At 44.0% G+C, this 21922-nt stretch overlaps 1 protein-coding gene across 1 annotated transcript in view; it reads left to right on the forward strand.

Annotated features, from left to right (window-relative positions):
* Positions 1 to 6466: 6466 nt before the first annotated feature.
* Positions 6467 to 21922, forward strand: part of lrp1ab (low density lipoprotein receptor-related protein 1Ab) — a gene marked incomplete at its 5' end in the record, with an annotated part of 65251 nt that continues 49795 nt past the window's right edge. The window contains 3 exons of the mRNA XM_083675944.1: positions 6467 to 6497; positions 7205 to 7327; positions 17734 to 17871. Of these exons, the coding sequence (XP_083532070.1) occupies positions 6467 to 6497; positions 7205 to 7327; positions 17734 to 17871 (292 nt within the window). The remainder of the gene's footprint in view (positions 6498 to 7204; positions 7328 to 17733; positions 17872 to 21922) is intronic.

A 21922-nucleotide genomic window follows, 5' to 3' on the forward strand; every position in this document is an offset into this window, starting at 1 on the left:
ACTTGATTTCACTTTGCCAAAAAAACTTCTGACATATGCAAGACAAACCCAAACACTTCCTTATTTTGAAACATGGAATTGTTGGTCTATTTTACATGCATTTCACATGAAGTGTAAACATAGCTGTTCAAATGTTTCAACTGGTCGCAATGTTTGCCTGACATCCCAACACAAATGTGTGAATACTGGCTTTGTGACTGTTGTTTTGTTTCTCTATCTCTGATGTTGAACTCTTCACCCAACATCTGGGGTGGACCACCGAGCCACAGTGAAGCTGGACCTGGTTGGTCTCTGGTGACATTAGGCTGCTGCTCCTCCAGTGTCTTGCTTCCACCTCCAGCTCGTACACTTCAGATGTTCCAAAGCTGTGTTTGCGCTTGGCTGGAGAATCGATTGAACACAAGGCCCCTCAGCGGTGTTCACACCTGGCCAGAAGAGAGAGGCTGATGTGCAGTGATAAGATTCCAATTTCATGGACAGCTGCCATGTGTCAAACCTGTCTGCTTTTGTCAGATTCACAGTCATTGAACCCAGTCATAAGAGGCTGTTTATGCATGTGGCATGCATTAGTGTGAGATTCACTCTCTCAATATTGTTCCTTTGATGAGCTTGCAGGCCATAGAATTGAAAAGAGAGTTGCTCAGGTAAGTCAAAAGTCACTTACAATGCAAGTTAACAACACTGTTAGTTGTACTGGAACTGGATGTGCAGTACTGTACAACTGTACTGTACAACAAAGCAGTAGAGCTGCACATGCACAGTAGAGGGCACATGAATTGTTGGAACTCAACCAAGGAACATACTTAAAAGAACAGTTAGGTTGATATTAAAGATGTGGTTCCAATAACCTTGGAAGGCACAGTTCCCATTTTGAATAGTTATCCACATGAAATTACGAAATGTTCTACCAAAGCTTATGTTCTATATGTAGAGCACATGTTACATAATAGATGAGCTTGCTGGTAATTCTTCTTGCACAGTTTTATTGAGGTTATTAAGAACTCTAAACTGCCGCAATCAAAGGGAATCCAATCGATGGCCACTAGCATTGCCTCATGATGTGAGGTTGTGCAAAATGGTGAGGAGACTTGAGAACCTGAATGAACGACTCTCATGTTAAACGTGAAAGAGTGTGACAAGGCAGAGGGTTATGGAGGGCTGGTTTTGTTTAATGTTTTACAAAGATTTGTGGCCAATGCAGAGACATTGAGGAGGTCCAGTTATATATGCTGTGAAAGAAAAGCCCATTTATGCATTGTTTATGTTTCTTTCCTGGTGATTATTGAGCCACACACATACCTCCCACCCCTTTGATGTGATCCCAATAAGGGCTTCAGAAAAGCAGAGATTCTGAGAGTGACCTGCAGTAATTAAATCATCAGAAAACCTTGCATTTAGAGAGAAGCATTTGAACTGAAATAAGTTTTGTTGTTTTATGACACATTCATAAAACATTAACCATAGCTCAATTCCTACATTCTTTGTTTGTGTGTTAGATTCAGAAGATAGGAGTAAGCCAGTGTGGCTTTACAAGTTACTTAGTTGCAATGAATGCCTCAATTTATGTGGTCCAGCGTTCATTTTGTGGCTCCCATGTTCTGTTTTCATAACAGCTGAATCTGGGCTGACTTTTCCTCTATGGGAGCACAGTGCAGTGTAATGCGGGAGCTAGAGTCGGCTGACAGCAACTCACTCAGTTGCTATAGGGCCCTCTGTGTACATGTCAATCATTCTTTCTTCCTTTCTATCAATCTCACTCTTTCTGTACAGTATGTGTCTCTCCAAGCTTTATAGCTGTGGCCTGTGACAGCGTTCAGAGCCTCATCAGGTTACCTCTCAGGTCAGCACTGGACCCTTCCCTTTTGTTCTGCTTTGACACAAAAAAAGGCATTGGGGGGGGAAGAAGGAAAGTACTAACTACCTCAAAGTTCAGCTGTTGTTTGTATGCATGTTCAACCACTTTGAAAATGACTGTGGAGGATTAGAACTTGAATGGCCGATGGATATTGTGTGTGCGCAGTAAGCCGGGTAATGCTGCACAGATACTGGGCAGTGGCTCGACTTGCACAAAGCTAAGTGGTTGTTCCCGTTGGATGGGCACTGCACAGTGCTTCCATTGAATAAGTTGTGATTGAGTGGCCAGGATAGAGTGTGTGTGTGTGTCACAAAGTATTGGTATGCAGCCATATACTGCATTCTCCAATGCTGAAGGGTATTGTATTGTATTGCATTCTATTGCATAGTATAACATGTTCCTTCACATCGGTTACTTTTTGCTCCATGGTTCCAAAGTTCTTCTGAATAATTAATGCACCACAAAAATCCAAGAATAACAACTACTGTCGTTGCCCTCTTTCTCCTTCCCATGATCCTTGTTTGGTTTTAATTGTTACTTTCAAAGCAGGGATTCTTGCTTTGAAATATTGCTAAACTGAGCACGGGGAAATCATTTCAAACTTGACCTCAGGGGTCTAATTACATACTGTGGTTGGTTTGCTTTTTTAGTCGGTGGAGCTCTGGAAGACTGAAATTCCATATAATAGAGCAGGGAGAAGAGAAGTGATGGGTGATGGTAAACAGTCCTGGAATCGCCCTCCAGCAGTGCTGTTCACCTCCCTGTCACCTCTGTATACAAACCAAGACCGTCAAGACCCGCACCCTCATTCATTTATTCAGCTCATTTCAGATTCATGTTGACACTCTTATCGCTTAACAGAATGTAATAGAATCCATGCTCTATCGCTGGGCCTGGAAATTGATTCACAAGGGAATGGCTTTTGATAAATGCTGTGATTCCACTCTGATGAGCTCAGTGTTAGAAACATGCATGTGAAGTAGTTTCCACATTTCAATTTGCTCAGTAAACATTTGAGTTACATCCTGCAGTATGTGCTGTTGGAAGACAATTGCAGCCGTTTCCTTCATGGCATGCTCTTGTGAGTTGTAAACCAGGACAAACTTGAAACTTGACACTGTTAGTGCACTGTTCGTGCCGAGAGAACCATGCTGCACAGCAGAAATCAGCCATTTGAATCACGGGTGTCATACAGTTATTCTTCTGCACATAGGAAGTTTTAAACACACTGGGGATCCACATTAGCCTCTAGCAAATGATAACAACCACTTTTGCTCCACATTCCAAACCAAACCCCTCGGTTTCCTCTAAATATCCATGCTCCTCTTTAAAAAGCATGTGTGTCTTCGAGGCAGAGCACTACACATGAAATCAATTAAAAGGTGCTGGAATGTGCTGTGTGGATCTGGAGTTGATTTGTGGAGCAGCGATAGCCATATTGAGAGAGACAGATCGGGAGGGAAAGTGGGTCAGTGGTGTGTCCCAGCTGGGCATGGTGTCTGGAGGCCTCCATCATCATTTGGCTGCTGGTAGAGAGTGGGTGAACCCATCTCTCTCTCTCTCACACACACTCTCACTCTCACTCTCTCTCACTCTCATTTGTGCCTTCTGTCTTCTTACTGGCATTCACCAGCAGTGTGGGAAGTCTTATCTGTAATGAATTCATAATTATTTCAGATGTCATTATGGTTATTTGTTTAGGTTCAAATCACTCAAATGTATTTAAATGTACTCTATGTAGAATAATTACTAAGAACTGCCAAACCATTACCCTGATGAGCAGTAAGACTTCAAGTGTAGTCGTTGGTGGACTGCTGAGTATGAGCTGGGGCATTCCTTTTCACTTGGTAGTCACAGATACAGTAGCCTCGTGTGACCTCAGAAGTGTGAATAGGCCCCCACTACTCAGGTATATCTTGGACAAATATTATGACAGTTTTTACAAAGTGAGCCATTCTGAAAGCATTCCTGGACTTTCAGTCAGCACTGAGAGAGGCTCTGCATTCATATTTAATGCGTTTACACTACCACTCTCTTAAAGCCATGCAAAATTTAATGTGCTGCTGGCTTTAACATGCAGCCATTTCATCAAAGAGTGACGAGAACAGGCTTTTTGATGTCACTGAATTTCCCTACGGAAGATATGGTTTAAAAATTGCTTCAGGACTATTACTGTATCAGTAAAATCTAATGTTGTTAGATGGGGGTCATATGTCAAGCCTCCTTTTTTGTCTGACATCATAACTTCATTGAACAATGGTAGGGAAATACAGTATCAACTCTGAAGTGTTTTAACAGAACTCTCACTTTGCTCTTAAAGAGAGCTCTCATTTTGCTCCTAATCACTAATTAGTCCTAGAGGGTGTTATTGGGACTAATAAATACCCATGTTGATCTCAGGAAGTGGGTGATGACAGTTAACGGCACACCACTAAAAATATCGTGCCCATCAACAATCTTATTTTTAGTATGTTTTAGCATTTCAATAAACAACCCAAGCTGACCTCATTACATATTAAATCAACACCTCATTCTCAAACTATTTCCCCCCACAGTTTCTTTAGACCTCGGTTCTAGGTTTGTGTCCAAAAAAATATGGTGGGTAAAAAGCACTGAAAGATGGAGGTCTCCAGGTGTCTAGTCTTAGCAATGTAATCAAGTCACCTTTCAGCTGTGGCAGGAAGTTCTTTCGCTGGCATGGCCGTGTCAGGAGGAAACTCAGCCTGAGATGAAGGAGCTGAACACGTAGGGAGGCCTGTGCTAGCTTGTGTACCTTATTTAAATGACCCTGATGTTTGCTGTTGGGTCCAGTCCCAGGAGGGCAAATAAAGGCTTTCTTCATTCCCCTCTCGAGGTGAAACGCACCCAAATGATTAACATCCCGGTTGATTTGCACCTTCACAAATTGTCAGCATTTTGGCTGTGCCTTTGGAAAAAAGATCTAGTTTGGAGTCTGAATTAACAATCCACATCTCTGTCTGAGATATTTCAGTGGGCTTTGAAAGGAGCTTGCTGTGGGAAAAGTTGCCAGAACCCCCCAATCCCCCCCAATCCCCCCCACCCCCCTCATCTGCAACCTCCAATTAGCCCTAGAGGTTCTCCCCTCTGTGGTCAGTCTGCGCTGGTGTGTGGAGCGGTGATAAAATTAGAACCCGCAATGTTTTATTTCTAGTTTTATGCCCAGTCATGAGGAACAACTGGCTCAGCCCAGCTGCTACAGGCTAGGCCTAGAGAAGCTTGGGGAATGCCCACACATAGCAGCCTGTTCTGGACTTCAATACCTTCACTCTTCCTGTCTCATCGCTCAGCCTACGTGTGGCTTGTGTGGTTGTGTTCAGAAAAGTTGTAGAGGCTCATGGAATCCTTATAACATCAGTATAAGTGGAGCCAATGTACTAGAAATGGCCAATAAATAAATGAAGCTGAAACTGCAACTAGCCCTAAGGCCATGGTTTGCCTCTCACTGCCTCAGGGATTGGGTGTGTGCATGTCGCCTAAGTTGATTCAGTCACTGGCCTCTGTCCATTATTTTACAGCTTACTTTCCCTCCCTCGTCCCTCTTATTTTCCCTCTTCTCTGTGCTGTTATTAGGGCCTTGTAAAGTTTTATGTGCACTTTCCACTTTGTACTCTCATGCTCACATTCATGGTTACGTTCAAACTTTACCTTCCTCAGACATTCGCCTCCATTTGGAAATGCATGTTCATGTCATTGGGGTTAGATACAGAGGGATGAAAGATGTGAGCTGCAGCTCTGAATTTCAAGATTCACCTCTCACCCTCCTAATCTTCTCAAATGGCAAGGTGTTGTTAGTGTATTGAGACAGCTGTGATCGGATCTCAACAACCCTTTAGCTTCTAATTGTATTTATAACAACCTGACACTCATGAGTCACAGTGTTTGACTCACCCACACACACTCTCCGGCACACAGAGGGCTAGAGCTTAAACCCCTTAGTCTGACAGTTTACAGGAACGTGACCGCAATGATACACTGCCTTCATACTCTCTTGTGATTGCAGTCACATCCCATCCCCCTTGCGGTGCACCCCTCCCCTCCCCCAAACACCTCTCTGCCTGCCAAGTGCGGAGGGAGGTAAGTCACCCAGAGCCAGAGAGGGCCCAGTCCCTGCAGAGAATCACAATGAGACAGTCTGCGCTGTCCTTTCCAGAACACACTAAAACTAAAAAGTACAGTAACAATGACGTCCCAGACCAATAAGGTCATTTCCACAATGTTCACATTCAGCAAGTACTGTAACAGTTGTTGTCTATATTTTAAGAAATAACCATATTTTATACATTTAACTAAAATGATTGAACTAAAATGAGAGTTATTTTGGAGAACTTGTTTATTTTGTCTGAAACAGGTCTTTTTTTTTCTTTTTTTTTCTTTACAGTTGTTTTGGAAATGTTTTGAATGCTTTATGTTAACACTAAACAGAAAGTGGACCACATCTGGAAACATTACTTTGATCAGGGCTGTTCTTCCTTTGGGACACATTTGTAGTTTGTAGGCAGATTGATACAGTGCTACAATATAGACTCTCTTGGACTGGCCTAATTACAGTGGAGGTTTACGATGTTTCCCTGAGTGCGGCTGAGTCTAACCATGTCAGCAGTGGGGCAGTACCAGACTGCCAGTGGGCTGTGAGGGCTACTCTGTGGTACGCCTCAACAATCTCTGCTGACTTACTGCTCAGATCTACCATGCTAGGCTTTTTCTCAGAGGTCAGAGAGTGAGTGAATGCTCAGTTCTGTGCCGCTAGACATGAAAAGACCTCTGTGAGTTATGTTGAAAAACTCCTCGCAACTCATAAAAGCAGAATGAAAACCGCTATGTCTGCATGGGAAAAGGAAATAAATAACAAACAAACTCTAAAACTTAAAGGAAGTCTTGGAGTAAATTTGCTGAGAAGTTGGTTTTCTGAATAAGGTGTCCCGTGGTGCTTTTGATACAAAGCATAGTTGTGAACTTGGGATGACCCTTGCATGTGAGATCTACTGGAAGTAGATCTTAGTCTCGACCCAGGGCATAGTGACATGCTAAATGTCAAAAATGAAAATGTAAATACATGTCACTATGCCCTGGGCCGAGACTAAGATCTACTTCCGCAAGTCTGGAAAATTCTAGCACAGATAGTAAAGGTAACAGGCTGGTTATTGACAGGTCTTCCACCCCCCAAAAATGGTAGTTTGGCAATGCATGTCCTGTTACCTCCTTCTACCAGATAGATCGATATTGATATGAGCTGCTGTTCAGAGGAACAGATGTAAGCCGTTAGCAAAGGTATGAACAAATAAAATAATGTTTTTTGTATACTTATACTTTGTGTTTTGTCTTTTTCAGCCGCAAAGACCTGCAGTCCAAAGCAGTTTGTATGTAAGGACCAGGTGACCTGCATCTCTAAAGGCTGGCGCTGCGATGGGGAGAAAGACTGTCCAGATGGATCAGACGAATCACCAGATATCTGTAAGTAACTGCTCTCATGCCTTCAAGTCTCTGTGTTTTATGACTTGGCAGATGGCAGTGGTGCTACCCGGCAGTAGGTTTCCTCAGGATTTCTGTAGATGACATTTGATCCTTTTCATTTTAGCATCACTTATCTACAGATCCTCAAAGGCTTCTGATTGTGTTTCACAGATGATATCATATACTGTGCATTCATGCCAGGGATACCGCTCACCAATTGTTTATTGAAGTAAATAGATAAAAAACATGTTCAGGCAGTTGAATTTGGATTTGAGAACATGGTCAAGTTATGCCCTCTCTCTGAAGGACACCAGTGCAGAGTATACCCAAGCTGCTCTAGTGAGTTATAGCTCTAATTATGGGCTGTTGTTTAGTCTGGTTGTTCAGGGATGTGTCTGCTCTTGTCTGAACTCTGGGTGATCTGTGTCGTCTCTGAGAGTTTTGTCCCAGACACTCACGTCTGCCACCCTTTGCCACCCTGGCACCCAGAAACTCTTAAGTTTTGTGTGGAGACTGTGATGGAGATTTTAATGTCTGTGCGTGCCACACCTTACATCTGTCATGCCACAAACATTCTCACAACCGTCTGGCATGGGGAGACGAGTGGCTGACACCCAAAATGAAGGCATTTGTTATTGCTAGTGAAAACACCATTAAGTATTCACAGATGGGCCTTTGGATTCAATATGTATGAAATAGCTGAGTGTTATAAATTCAGTTCTGTTGTTGTGCTGAATAAAAACAGAACATTAACATAGGTGTTGAGATGGAGAAAGTTAACTTTATTTGGACTTCATCATCTGAGCATAGATTCCTTTCCCTGGATAGGTCAAGTGCTCTCCCGAAGGGTCACACTCACACTGGGATACAAGTTCTCTTGTATCCCATTTCCCTCTCCAGATTTCCCCAGACTAACGTTTTTCAAACATCAGAGTTGAAATGTGTTGCTTAGAGATAAAAAAAAAGAAAGAGGCAGTTTAACTGTGCAAAACTCCTGCCTCAGTTGCTCTCCCGCATTTGTTGGTTAATGTATACTCAGAATTAACCTGTACCATATTCCCTGCTTGAAGATTAAAAAGAGCAGCAAAAGACTTTAAACTCAATGACTCTTATGATGTCAACCTTTTATTCATGAACTGAATTTCAGCCTTTTTATCCTGCCAAAGTAATTGAGCTGAGTGAAATTTCCATACTACTTATGAAATTTGTTCTCATAGACAAAGCCTTGTTTCATCTGGCCAAAAAGTACTGTATGGAAAGCAATGTTTCACCAGAACATCAGGATCTGTTCTGCTCAGTTACACAGTTCACATAGTCAGTACTGTTCCTTCTTTCTCAATTCAAACCCAACTTGTTATGCAAGCATTTCATTAGTCTATTATAAAATCTCTCTGAAGTTTTTCAGCAATTAGATTCACTGTACCTTCAGTTATCCATTGTAGTATTATACTTTGGTATTACTTGACCTTATGAACTTCATTACGGCTTTAGAAATGGTTTATAAATTGGTGCACATTATCAGCATGCAGCTACATACTGTATCAAACAACTATTACATAAATTCAATTGACAGTTTATTTCATAATATACTATCTAGAAACAAATAATACAGCATTGATAAACTACAAATAAAGCCTTTATGAATGCAACCTTAATGTAAAGTGTTAACCATACTAAGTGTTATACCTATTTAACTAACACAGTCAAAATGATACCTTTTCAATAATACTGTTTAAGTCAGAGGTGGGTAACATCAGCTATTGTCAAAAGGCAAGCTGACCCAAAGAGCCTCATCCATTAGAGGGAAGTATTTGTTTGGAATGATGGAGGTTAGAAGGGATAGTGAGTGGGTTGGAGTCTAGACGCGCAGGACAGGGAATTTGGAGGACTGTCAGGCTGGAGGTTATTAAAGACCCTGCTCAGAGGAATGGAGAAACCTGCTGCTTTTCATCTCTGCTTTTCCATTTAAGGGGGTTAGAGCAGTTTGCAGGTCATCTGCCTCGGCTCCCCCCTGCTGGAAAAGCAACAGCATGAGAGCCATTCAGCCCAACAGGCTGTAAACAATGAAGTCTCTTGACAACAGCTCCAACACCATATGGAGATAGCAGAGCGGCCCACTGTCCCAGAGCCCCAGAGCAGGCCATACATAACCACTTATCAACCAAGGAGAGACTGAGCTTTGTGGATTCAGCAGGATGTCTCATAGGCTTAGCTGACATATACACATATCCATGTACAGTATCTATTTGTATTTGGGACGTTCAAGGTGTTCCTTGTTTCACAGACTCCGAAAGTAGAAAGTTGGTCACTAAATCAATAGTCAGCCTCTATAGAAGTCTCTGTAGAGCCTACTGTTCTGTACAGAGCTGAGTTCAAAAGTCAGGGGTTGCAATCAAAATGTCCTGCTCCTTTAGGTTTCGTTTTGACATGCCTCCGAACCACAGTCTACTTCTGTGTTAATATTGATGTGAATCAGAGTGCTGCTTGCAACTATAATTACAGCATTATCACCAGTTCCAGTTAATTACTAACTAGCAGATTGGCTTCCTAGGTATGTGTTTCACCCAGATTTCACAAAGCAAACACACTTTTCTCACATTGTCTCACACCCTCCCTTTCTCTCTCTCTCTCTCTCTCTCCCCTGTCTGGATGTTGTTCTATCTTTGTGCAGGATCGCCCTGCGGTCTTTCTGTGCTGTAAATCAGAGATTGTGACATGCCGTGCAGGCAGTGCTCGCAGCCAACGTGGGGCTTACTTATTTCTTTAAGTAGGTCAATATATCATTAGGAAAAGGGCACACACTGTGAAGAGTAGAAATAAGGCAACGTGGAGCTCCCTCTCTACCTTCTACTGCCACTCCTGTGCAACGCTAAACCCTTGCTCTTATGATGACGATTATACCGCCAATCTACACAACGGGCAATTAGCAAAAATCCTAATGGATCCTACCACTACCGAGCTCCGTGCAATATCAAGTAAATGCCACCTGTTTGGTTTACAACGGCCATAAATTCACCTGCAGTCTGAATGGCGGGTGTTGTAAATGGGTGTGGTTTTGTCTGGTGGGGATCTTTGATCCATGGGTACCTGCATGCAGGAAAAGAGCCATTGCTACAGTGTTGTTCTGTCTGGGGGCCCTAATTGCACTGTCGTTCCCCATCTATTCATCTAAGTTATAGTCATCCTGAGGGAGTAAAGACAGACTCAGACACTGTAAAGCTGGAGCAAAGGGCTAACATGGAACTTTGACACACAGTAGTTGAGGTTGTTGATGCCGGGGGTTGGTACAGTGTATAATCTCATCTCCAGCCTTGTTAGGAGCGGGGGCCACCTTGTTGCCTCAGGGGGCTGAGGCTGAGATGGGGAGGTTGGCTGGGGGGTTGGCAGTTAGCCAGGTGTAGGGCCGTCACACTTCCGGGCCCTGGGTGTCTCTCCCACAGCCCTCTGCACACTCAGATACCCATCAGCAGGCTGTCTGCATAGGCCCTTGTCTGCAGATGTGACCCTTTCAGGCCCTCTCCTCAGGACTGTGCTGGCTCCCTGCGCTGCATGGTTTCAATTGTTTTTCGGACAAGCATCTTCACTTCAATTACCCATCAGCTCTGGGCTCACAAAGTAGCCTTCAGGACTGGAGGGTGGATACTGGGAGGGTAGATACTGCACTACCAGTGTTTTTCATGACACAGTTCCTTTTATAGCCCTAAAGCTGTTACAGTATGTTGTTGAATCTGTATCTAAGTAATAATACAGTGGCTTTTATGAAGACCTCTATGATGAGGAGGGGGGATGGGGTGGTGGTATGTGTGTGTGTGTCTTTGTCAGGGGTGTACATGTGAGGCTGATGTTGGCTTACCCTGCCTGCAGCTGAGCAGACTTTACATAACGGGGACTTACCTCTGGAATCCTTTCTAATGGTCACAGCACAGGAAGCAGAGGCTCACCCAGGAATCCACACAGACACACACTCAGAATACAGGATTGATGAGGTGGGGTCAGAGAGATGTAATTAAAGCGCTCAGATTTTGTGTGTGAGAGAGAGAGAGAGAGAGAGAGATTTGACGGCCAGAGAGAAATGAGGAGTTAATGTATTGCAGGTAAAGATAAAAAAGCAGAAACAAATCCATAGAGACAAGCTGCACTGTAAGCTCCCCTGTCTCTCTACGCTATTTTTGCTGTTTTGCCAGAGCACCGTCAGCAAAAGCCCACTTATTTATTTCCGGGCATTTCGTTCATACTTTTTTTTCTGTTGTATGGATAATGGAGTGTAACATAATGAGGTCATGACATTTTTCAGCATTTTACAGGGCAGTAGTTCGTCAGACAAAATTGCACAATTAAATCCTGCATAACTGAGAACTCATGCGTCTTTGTATGCATTTTAAGAGGAACAACACACAGTCATCTATTCAGTAACTATCATTGTAACTTAGCGAGGACTGACTATAACCCTACATACATTTTAGAGCTACAACTGTCTATCTACAACCAACTTTTTACATTACAATCTGCTGTGTCATAATGCTGGCTCCAGCTAACCATTCAGAGTTTTGAGATTTCAAAAAACACGTTCAGAGGAACAACTTCTGAAGTCTGCATGCAATTAGATGATGCTTGCATGAGCCACATTCATTGTGGTTTCGACCAAATGGGAACAGATGTTTGAATAGGCCCTAGAATGTAAGCACTTTCTCCTTTATGAGAAGAACTCTTACTTTAAAAGAGTCCTTCTCATGATCCAAGGACTCATAGAACAATTTACTACCCCTAATTCTATGTTAAACTTTTCCCCTTATTTAACATGCAAATGTCCATGAGAGGGCACCTCGGCAGGGGGGGAAATGCATGTGAATCATGTAAATGGCCTGCCTTTTTATTCAGATGGTATGTTAACCACTTCCATTCAGTGAGAGAAAATGAGCTGATAACTCAACACAATTAGCACTTGTTAACGTCCAGCCACTCCCTATCCCTATGGGGGCACCCAGCCCCAGCAATGCCCGACCCCTGCCCTCCAAAGTCATCCAAACTCTCACTCTTTTTCAAGTCTCATACATGCTGGTAACTATACCATCTCCGCTGGGGTTTTTCATTTTGCAATGTTCTAGTTTATCCAAAGGCTAAAGGTGACTAGAAAGGAATGATGAGGTGTGTCCATGCTGGGTGTATCATTACACCCAGTGTCTCTTGGCCCACATACAGTAAACACACACACACACACACACACACACACACACACACACACACAGGCCCTTGGTGGAGGATACTGTATGTGGCCTGAGGCTCTGGGCAGGGAAGCCTGGGAGATTGAGTTATCGGCTCCATGCAGCTGGCCAAGATGGCCAGGCCACACATCAAGGTTATCCGTCCATCTCGTGCCCTTGAGCCCCGGCTGGAAGCTTGCCAGGGTGTCCCTTTGTCTGGGCCGTCAGTCTGTCACGCCTCGGCAGCCTCTCTAAGATGACCGGGAAGAGCAGACTGCAGGGGCAGAGCAGAGGGAGGAGGGCAGAGAGATAGGAGGGATGGAGGCACTGGCAGAGGAAACGTCTGTGAACCAAAGGAGTGTCAGGGAATGGCTGATCCAAGAGACAAAAGCCTTTGTACATGAGAAAATGAGCAGATTAGCATTCAGGCTGCCGAAGAAAGGGCAATGGGTTTGCAAAGCTTGTATGAAATCTTTTTAAGAACTAGTCCAAGTACAGTAGAAGGGCCAGACTGTGTGTATGTAGTGTACCGGTAGAGGTTAGGAGCTCTGCTCATTGTCCTGTTAGCAGGGGCTGCTGGGGCAGCTGGGGTTGCTGGGGCAGACGCTTCCACAGAGGAATGAGCAAAGCCCAGTAAATCCCTCTGGTCGGTGGCCCTGAGCCCTCCTCAGCCTCACCGGCCTATTAGCAACCAGAGAACACAGGCCTTTCTCACGCCAGCCCGGCACCGCTTCCCTCTCTCTACCGCATCTAATCTACGCCCTAGCTCACTTTTTCTCTCCGCCTGTCACCCTATCTATCTCTCCACCCCTGCTGACTATCTAGACATAGCAAGCTGCCTCTGTTCTCTCTTCCTCAAGTCACATCTCCACTTTTTCCTCTTGTGTAGCTATTTCAGACTTCGTTGTTTTGTTGTCCCTTTTTAGTCTGTCATGTCATGAAAACTTTTCCCACTGCATTCTATTCAAAGGGACTACTTTGTTGTATCAGAAGTGGTAAAGGAAAATCTAATATTCTGTTCACAGACAAACCCTCATGGAATGCCAACAACAACATTGAGAGATCTAAAACATTTAGAAAATGCTGTACTGGTATTTATTAATTTAGAGGTCTTGGACGTTTTCAGAATGGTATCATGAATGTTGGACAGAAAATACCTTTGCCCACAACTGTAACTTTCACCTTGTCAAGTGCTTGATAACATTTGAAATCTGACTTGTTTTGCACCACAGATGAATTCATATTGATCAGTTGATTGACATAGCAGATTTGTTAGGACACTCCTCATAGTGTGTAAGGGCTGTGCCTGTTGAGGACGGGTAAGGTTAGAGAGGGCAGAGCATGTGTTTGTACTGAGTACCGTACACTGTGATTCCAGAGTAGTCACTAGCCAGGCCTGTCTCACTGTGGAACATGTTCATTAGAGCTGACAGCAGTTTGAATTGGAGTCAGAGTCTGCCACGGTCCCCTGAAGGGGGGGAATAAACGTAGGATTTTATGAGGAGGACAAAAGCTCGACAGGGGATCAAAATTTAAGGTCATTATGTAACCACAGGGACTGGGTGGGGGGGGGGGGGGGGGGGGGCGGCAAGGGGGAGGCTAGATGGTGTAGTAGGGATTGGTTGAAGTATCGGGGGGGGGAAACAGTGGGGTAGAGACTCTCTGTCTCTCTGGACATTACCATCCTGAGGCCACCTTCTGGTGAGGTCAGGTCAGCTCCATTGAACGCCATAATAAGAGACTGCAAGGATACACTCTCCTCCATTTTGTATCAATGTTAGGTGATGAGAGAGTTCATTGGAATAATGCAATTATTCTCTGCCCTAATGGGTATCAGGGATGTAATTTTCCGTTTCTGTTCATGCGTAAAGTGCTCTGGCTCCATGCTACTGCTCTCCATACATTGTTCTAACTCACCGCGCTTCTTTGTCTCCTGGGCCGCCACAATCAAACCTTATGCTATTCATATCGTGGGTGGGGGAATAATCAGCACAGAAGTTAATTGTTATGGAATAGAATATATATTGTGCAGTGGTCACATCCCCCTGTGTCATTTGCTTTTCTCCATCATAGCACTATACCGTAATGTGCTGATAATTATATTATTTATAGCTCTTTTCTTATAAGCCCAATTCCAAAATGAAATTTCATTTCTCAAAAGAAATCTCAAAAGAAAAATCCATTATGAAGATCTATGTACCTCATGTTTGTTTGGGTGCACATCACGGCTCTTCAATTGCAGGGAATTTGCTTTTGTAGAAATGTCTCAGAGCACGATGACAAAATCCAATCATTTTAATTGAATATGGATTGTTTTGAAGGGATGGTGATTTTTATCAATAGAATATTATTTGGGGTAAACATTGAGCTTTGAAACCGAATTGTGTTTGTGGGAGAAAGAGAGGGTGGAAACCCTTTGTCTTCCTGTCTGTGACTGCACACAGCAGTACACCGGTGCCACTGACAGATGAGGAAGGAACCGGCCTTTGCCTGTATGAAGGAGCCTGTGTCAACACACGGCCAACAACTTCCCAAATGGCAATAGGGAGAGCAGAGGGCACTGTCATTGTTCTCACTTCAAACTGAACCCCCAGCTATTAATATTGCCACCTTCATATTGTCCTTGGTATTGACTTGTCTATTAGAGCTCCATATTCAACTCCAGCCAAGATATAACCGTATAACTGTATATTTATTGGGCCCTGGTAGAGACACAGTTTCTTTTTGTGCAATGTACTGTACTGACACAATGAGGTGCCACTGAGGGTTTCTAACAATGTTAGTGTTACTCCTGCTCACTGTGTTCCTCAATGTTCCTCAATGCTATGTTTCTAGCAGCTCTGTCTGCCCAATGGTTGTTAAGGATGAGAAGAGACGGTGGGATATTGAAGAGATGAGTATGTTACGCTTGAAGAGCTGGATTTGTGCTCTGCTTTGTTTGTCACCTTGCCAGCAGGCTGCAGCTTGCAGTGAGTGGGCACACCAGAGCACATGGTAGTGGGACAGAGCAGAGACGGTCTGCTGCAGAGAGAGGCTCCATCTGACCTCTCAGCCCTTGTACACACAAATCTGGGCAATACATAAAACAGGACAATACAACAAGGTTATCACCATTACCCTCTACAACCTGTGTGTATCTCGATCGCCTTTCAATAGAAAACATTTTCAGACTGCGTCTGAGGAGTAACGGGCACTGCATTTGTGTGATGCTAATCCAAGTACTGTTTGTATTTGTTGTGCTGCAGCTGTGAAATCCCCTGGTTTAGAGTTTATTGAATGTAAAGCAGAGTGGCTTATAGAGGACAGGACTGCGGGAGGTCTAGTTATGAGATACACCCTGGAGTGGGTACCTGCTGTTCTACCTCTGAGCCAGATGTATTACCCCCCTAATGCTCTCCAGCAACGTCTCATCGTCCTTACAGTAGACTGCAGCCTTGGACATTAAAAAGAGTTCAGACTGGCTGCTGTTGCTGTCCTTAGGCAGTTGTTGTATCCACTGTCTATGACAACTAATCAGTTGGATGGGTATAAGGATCATGATTTCATAAATGAGTTCTCTTCGGTTACCTTGGGCTACCCAAAGGCACAGCATGGCACACAGCTTGATGTACCTCATCCAGTTGTGTCTCCATGCACAGGCTTAGTGATTCCACTGCTTGAGAGTGAGAATTTTTACTAGTCGTACCCTTTCAGTACATTCAGGATCACACCAAACAGGAAAACCATGTACTGGTTATACCTCACTTTTCATGAACATAGGACACTAAGGCCTAGCATGTATTATTTCTTAAAACCTTGCAAAAACACTCCCAAGCGAATGTTTTCTTATTCTTTATTTCGAACCTGAGTTGGAGCCTAGAAAAAGGGACCATACTGGCTTCACCTACTTCTTGGTGATACTGTACAATGCTTCATGGTAGATCTCAACAGTAGTGTTGTAAGCCTGCTCCACTCTCATTTTGATACCATCTTCACCATGGCTCCTCTGCCAGCAAAATCTAGAGGCCAGAAGAACCACACAGCGCTTTTTTCTGTGCAGGAGATGAACTTATTTTTTCTCTTGCTTGTATTTTTCTAAAATGGGTCAGCAGATGTTATAAAGGGAGAGAGAGAGAGAGAGAGACAGAAAAGGAGTAAAAGAGGAGGAGGAGGAGGAGGAGGAGGAAGAAGGAAGAAGGAGAAAAACAGCCAAGACAAACAGTTTGCTTTTGCAGCGTGGGCTGAGAGAGAGAGAGATTCTCGGCCTGGCTGTGCACAGGCTCTCTGCTCTGACATAGATGAGAAATCTCGGCTTTCTCTGGAGTGGAAGAGAGACCACTTGGTATTCTTTACCACTCGTTGTCCATGTTTTCTTTTCTTTGTGCATGTGCTGTTTTTTTTGTCTATCTAGCAGAAGATGTGAGATTGAGTCATTTGCTAACTGTGTTTGTCACTTTAGTTAGTAAGATGTAAATTGACAATCTCTGTGCAAGTGTAGTAATGTGTGTGTGCGTGCGTGTGTGTGCGTGCGTGCACGCATGTGTGAGAGAGAGCTGGTGTGTACTCCCTGTTGTGGTATGATCAACCCCATACTCCTAGTCTAGCAAAGAGGCTTGAGATCCCACATCCGCTGTGGCAACACAAAGGCCTGTTCGCTAGTTAATAGACTGAGGTGTTCTCTGGGGTCAGTCCGTGGTCTGGACAAAGGAAAGCGAAACGTAAACAGACATCTTTATGTCCAGGCTGGCGGCCCACTGCGGCCCACTTATCGCTCAGCCTGGCCATTGAATGTCAGGGCTAGATCCTAACAGGCTGACAGGTCAGATAACACTGAGTACCTTTCCATTGCAGCCTCACAGAGAGGAGATTAGATAGAAACTGCCCAACACTCTGCTCTGACTTTAATTAAGTTTTCTCCTTTTGGTCTTCCACCGCACCGCCTTCGAATCTACCTGTGACCGGGGTACAGAATGACAAAAGAAATTGCATCTCTCGCAGGCTTTTTTGGTCTGGTACGAATAAACTCATAGATGAGTTTGTGATGTGTTGGATACATCTTAGCCAATGCCAATGTTACGGATTGACGATTTAAATATTCAACTAAGGTTCTTCACTCTCGAACTATTCACTTGGACTGAAGTTGCATTTCAGTCATTTTTGCTAGGGTGCTCCTTTGAAATTGCTCTGCATGTGTTGTTTATATTGTGTGTTTTCATTGTTTTACAGGTCCACATAGCCGAGTGTCGCAGTGTCCGGCCAACGAGTATGGGTGTCTGGACTTGGATGTGTGTATTCACATGAGCAGGCTGTGTGACGGCATCCCTGACTGCACCGATGGCTGGGACGAGGGGCCGCACTGCAGAGGTAGCACACACACACACACACGCACACACACACACGCACACACACACACACACACACACACACTGATCTCTGTTTATGCGACACACACAGTGTGTGAACACTCTGATTTTGAGGTTCAAAGAGAGGGTGATGTTGTCAGTGTTACTGCTGCATATCGTATAGACCTGTCTATAGACCTGTCTCTTTCTTTTTCTGACATATTGAACTTTATTCTCAAAAGATTTATTTCTATATCTCTCTGTTATACACATTCATACACAGACACGCACTCAATTCACCCGTCCTTTCATTCTCATTGGGTTGCCCTTTGCTATGTGAGAAATGACCAGCGAGACATGCTTCTATAAATACTCTGTCTCTTTGTCTTCCCATCCAAAACTGTAATCTCTGTCCAATCAACACTCCCTTCAGCTACTTTAATGAGCTGGCCGCCATGATCACAATGGCTCTCTTCTCTCTCTCTGAGAAAAGTCATTAATTTGTCCATCAGACAGGCTCTGAAGCCATGTCCCGCCTCTGGATAGTCGAGCATTCATCCCCGTGGCCAGAGAGGAGAATCCCATCAAATCCCTGATATTAATTAGAGTCAGAGAGAGGGGCAAATTGAGTCCATAGTGTCGCATTGTGGCTGCATACAAAAGAGCCCAGGCTCTGGCTGGCTGCTGCACGATTGGCCGGCCCAGCGTTCAGCAGGAAGGCCCCCAGAAGGTAGCTGCCTGAGCTGTTGCCGGCTCAGACCTATATGGCTAGACTAGAGAGGGGACTGACTGATATCCCATGTGTGTGCTGGGCTGCCACACAGTCACCATAAGCTGCTGTCTGCCTGCCCGTCCACGATGCCAGTTGTCAGATGTGATGGTTGTTTCGTATCTAGCTCATATTTGGTAATCTAGCTCATACTTCTGTCTTGGCATCGGTCTTATTCGGACATGTTTTCTATGGTGTTGTGTTTCACAACATCAAACATGTACAACAAACATTTCTTGAAGGTCTCCTTTATCAGACCAAAGTCCCAGAACATAGTCTGGATAATTACCAGAACACATAAATATCTGTCAAGTACACAAACAGTGTCCTATCTAAAGCATATACGGAACAATATGCTCTTATCAGTTTAATTTCTTAATTTTCAGTGTATTTTTTTCTTACAATCACATGAGGTAGCTACGAGGAAGGATCAGATTAAAATGACATAATTGTATGAAGTGGGTGAAAGTGTCAGGTTCCCTTACAGTGTCTGAGTAGAGCTGCCCTTTGCACAACACCAATGATGTCATCAAGTCATGACACACACTGCCTGTCCCTAAGCACACAGGCCCAGCTGTCCCCATGAGGCAGAAGTAACCCCCCCCTCCCCACACACACACACACACACACACACACACACACACACACATACAGCCGCAGCAGTGTGCTAGAACTTTCTGCCACGTTGTTTGTGAACCCCCCGTTTCACGGAAAGCCAGTGGTTTCACAAGCATCCCAGTGTTTGCTTGAACAAACTGCAGGGTTGTGCAAGTGTACCCAGGCGCTGACATCTCAAAGCTCACTTTGTCATTTTGTGTGTCCAAGTAATTATGCCAAAGTTGTTGACAAGGGGAGTAAGGAAGGGAGGACAGGAGGAGAGGAAGCAGGCTGGAATGTTTTTATCGCTCCACAATAAATTTCCATGGCATGCTCATAATGTGGGGCTAGGTGTGGGAGGTGGAGGGGTTGGTGAGAGAGGGTGACGGGAAGGATTTGCCCTGCCAGGCCTGCCCTGCTTGCTGTGTCTATGGGCCGCTGAGACTGGCACTGGCGCTGGGGTGCCAGGCTGATCAGATCTATCTGCCCTGTCAGAATTAATTAGCTGCTTAGCTTATCACTGGAGCCCCACTCACATAGAAGGAAGCAGTGATCTTCAGCCTTACGCTGTCAGAAACCAGGCCAGGGCTAGTCGCATCCTGTCTGAGTTTTGCTTGGCCCCCACTTCAACACATAATTTAATACGTCTGGGAGTTTGTTCCCTTGGGCCATTTACAAAACATCAGAGACACGTCTTATTCTGATAAGGCCTTATTGTTGGCTCAATGAAATGATGGTAGCCGTTGTGTCCTGCTGAATGTCATGTATAAAGAAAGGAAGGAAGTCTCTCTCTCTCTTTGTCTCTGTCTCTCTGTTACTCTCTGTCTCTCTTTCTTTCTTTCTTTCTTTCTTTCTTTCTTTCTTTCTCTCTCTCTCTCTCTCTCTCTCTCTGGGGGTGAAGGGGGCAGTTTAGTGATAAAGGCCCGTCACGTAATCTCCTCTCACAAGTGGCTAATTGGTAAGGAAGGAGAATGGGGTCAAAGCACTGCCACTGAGTGCTCATCTAGGCTCCCACTGCCAAAATGGCACCCCTGATTACTGCTTTAGTTCATGCATGCTGCACTGGGTTAGCATTTTCTTGCCTGGGAATACTTCACCTTTTTGAGTCAGTAATTTTTAAACATGTTTTTAAACATTAAACATTTTTATGCACTTATAATGGATCTTTGTGTTTGGGACCTGAATTAGTTTATTGACTGCCATTATGATTATTTTGCATGACAACACCTGTTTTATTGCCTGCAACTCTATAGATCTGATTAGTTATTCAGTAAATGTTGCCCACTATGGCCACTATCCATTACTGATCACTTTTGATTCCTGGATTGTAGTTGTTAAAATACTTTACTCCGTAAGTTCACTTGGCCAGGTTTGAGTCGTTGTTATTCCAGGCTTATGTAGCCCGGGGACGAGGTTAGTGTGTCTTCAAAAATCAGGTGACTTTCCACTTTACTAGCGCATTAGTTGAGTCTATGTCTGTAGCAAGTTGCCAGTGTTTGGGCCTAGTTTAGCCCGTTTGCTCACCACTCTGGTCTCTGCCGTCGATATGTTTGCTCTCAGTTAGTGTGCCCCCCTTTGTCTACTGGGACTGCAAACAACTGCCTGGAAATACACACACACACACACACACACACACACACACACACACACACAGTCCCCCACTGCACAGAAATATCATTATCTCTTTAGTGTCTGATATACCTAAGCAAGCACTCTCGCTCCCTGAAATGATCCACCCTATTTTGGTAGAATGCGCAAGACACAGCTATTTCACAGTAACCCTAACCCTAAATTGATGGACTGGGTGGTAGAACTGTTTCAGACTGGCCTTTCTAAAGAGAGCAGTGATATATATCATGTATATATACACTCACTGAGAACTTTATTAGGAACACTATACTAATACTGGATAGGGCCTCCCTTTGCTCTCAAAATAGCCTCAGGCAAAATAGCCTCAGGCATTGATTGTACAAGATGTTGGAAACATTCCTTTGAGATTCTGGTCCATGATGACATTTTTCAGGTGCACTTTCAAGCTGTGAATCTCCTGTTTTACCACATCCCAAAGGTGTTCTATTGGATTCAGATCCGGTGACTGAATATATATATATATATATATATATATATATATATATATATATATATATATATACTGTATATATGCACTAGATACTGTATCTCTACAGTATCTCTGTATCTCAGGGCTTGAGGAGAAGAGTGGGCTGGGTGTTGTATAGCACTGCTGATGCTGGGAATAGACTGACTGGATGTGGCATTACACACTACAGGGCCAACCTGAACCATACCGTACTGGCCATTTTCCTTTCACATTGTCCTTTCCAGCACTGTTTCAGCTTAGCTTAGTTCAGCTCTGTAGTGTGAATTAGGCAGTGAGGTAACTGCTCCTAGTGCATGCAACTCTGAAGGAAATGGCATGCTCCCGTCAGTTGCTAGGGGAAGACATGGACATGTGCAGACAAGTCTCCAGACAGTGAGTGAGAGCAGAGGGTTAGGAATGTCTCGACCTTGGATGAAGGGAAAGGTAGACAGGGAAGCTTCCTCACTCCTAAGTGCCACTTGTAGAAGAATCAATAGAACCTACAGTATGCCTTCAGTATGCAGTTGGGTGTATTATTTCGTTCTTCGTCTGTTTATCTTTGCATCTCATACTTAAAGTCTATTGATATAGGCTAGTATTTACAGTACT

This window comes from Argentina silus (assembly GCF_951799395.1).
Source record: "Argentina silus genome assembly, chromosome: 8".
In the NCBI taxonomy this organism is placed as follows: domain Eukaryota; kingdom Metazoa; phylum Chordata; class Actinopteri; order Argentiniformes; family Argentinidae; genus Argentina; species Argentina silus.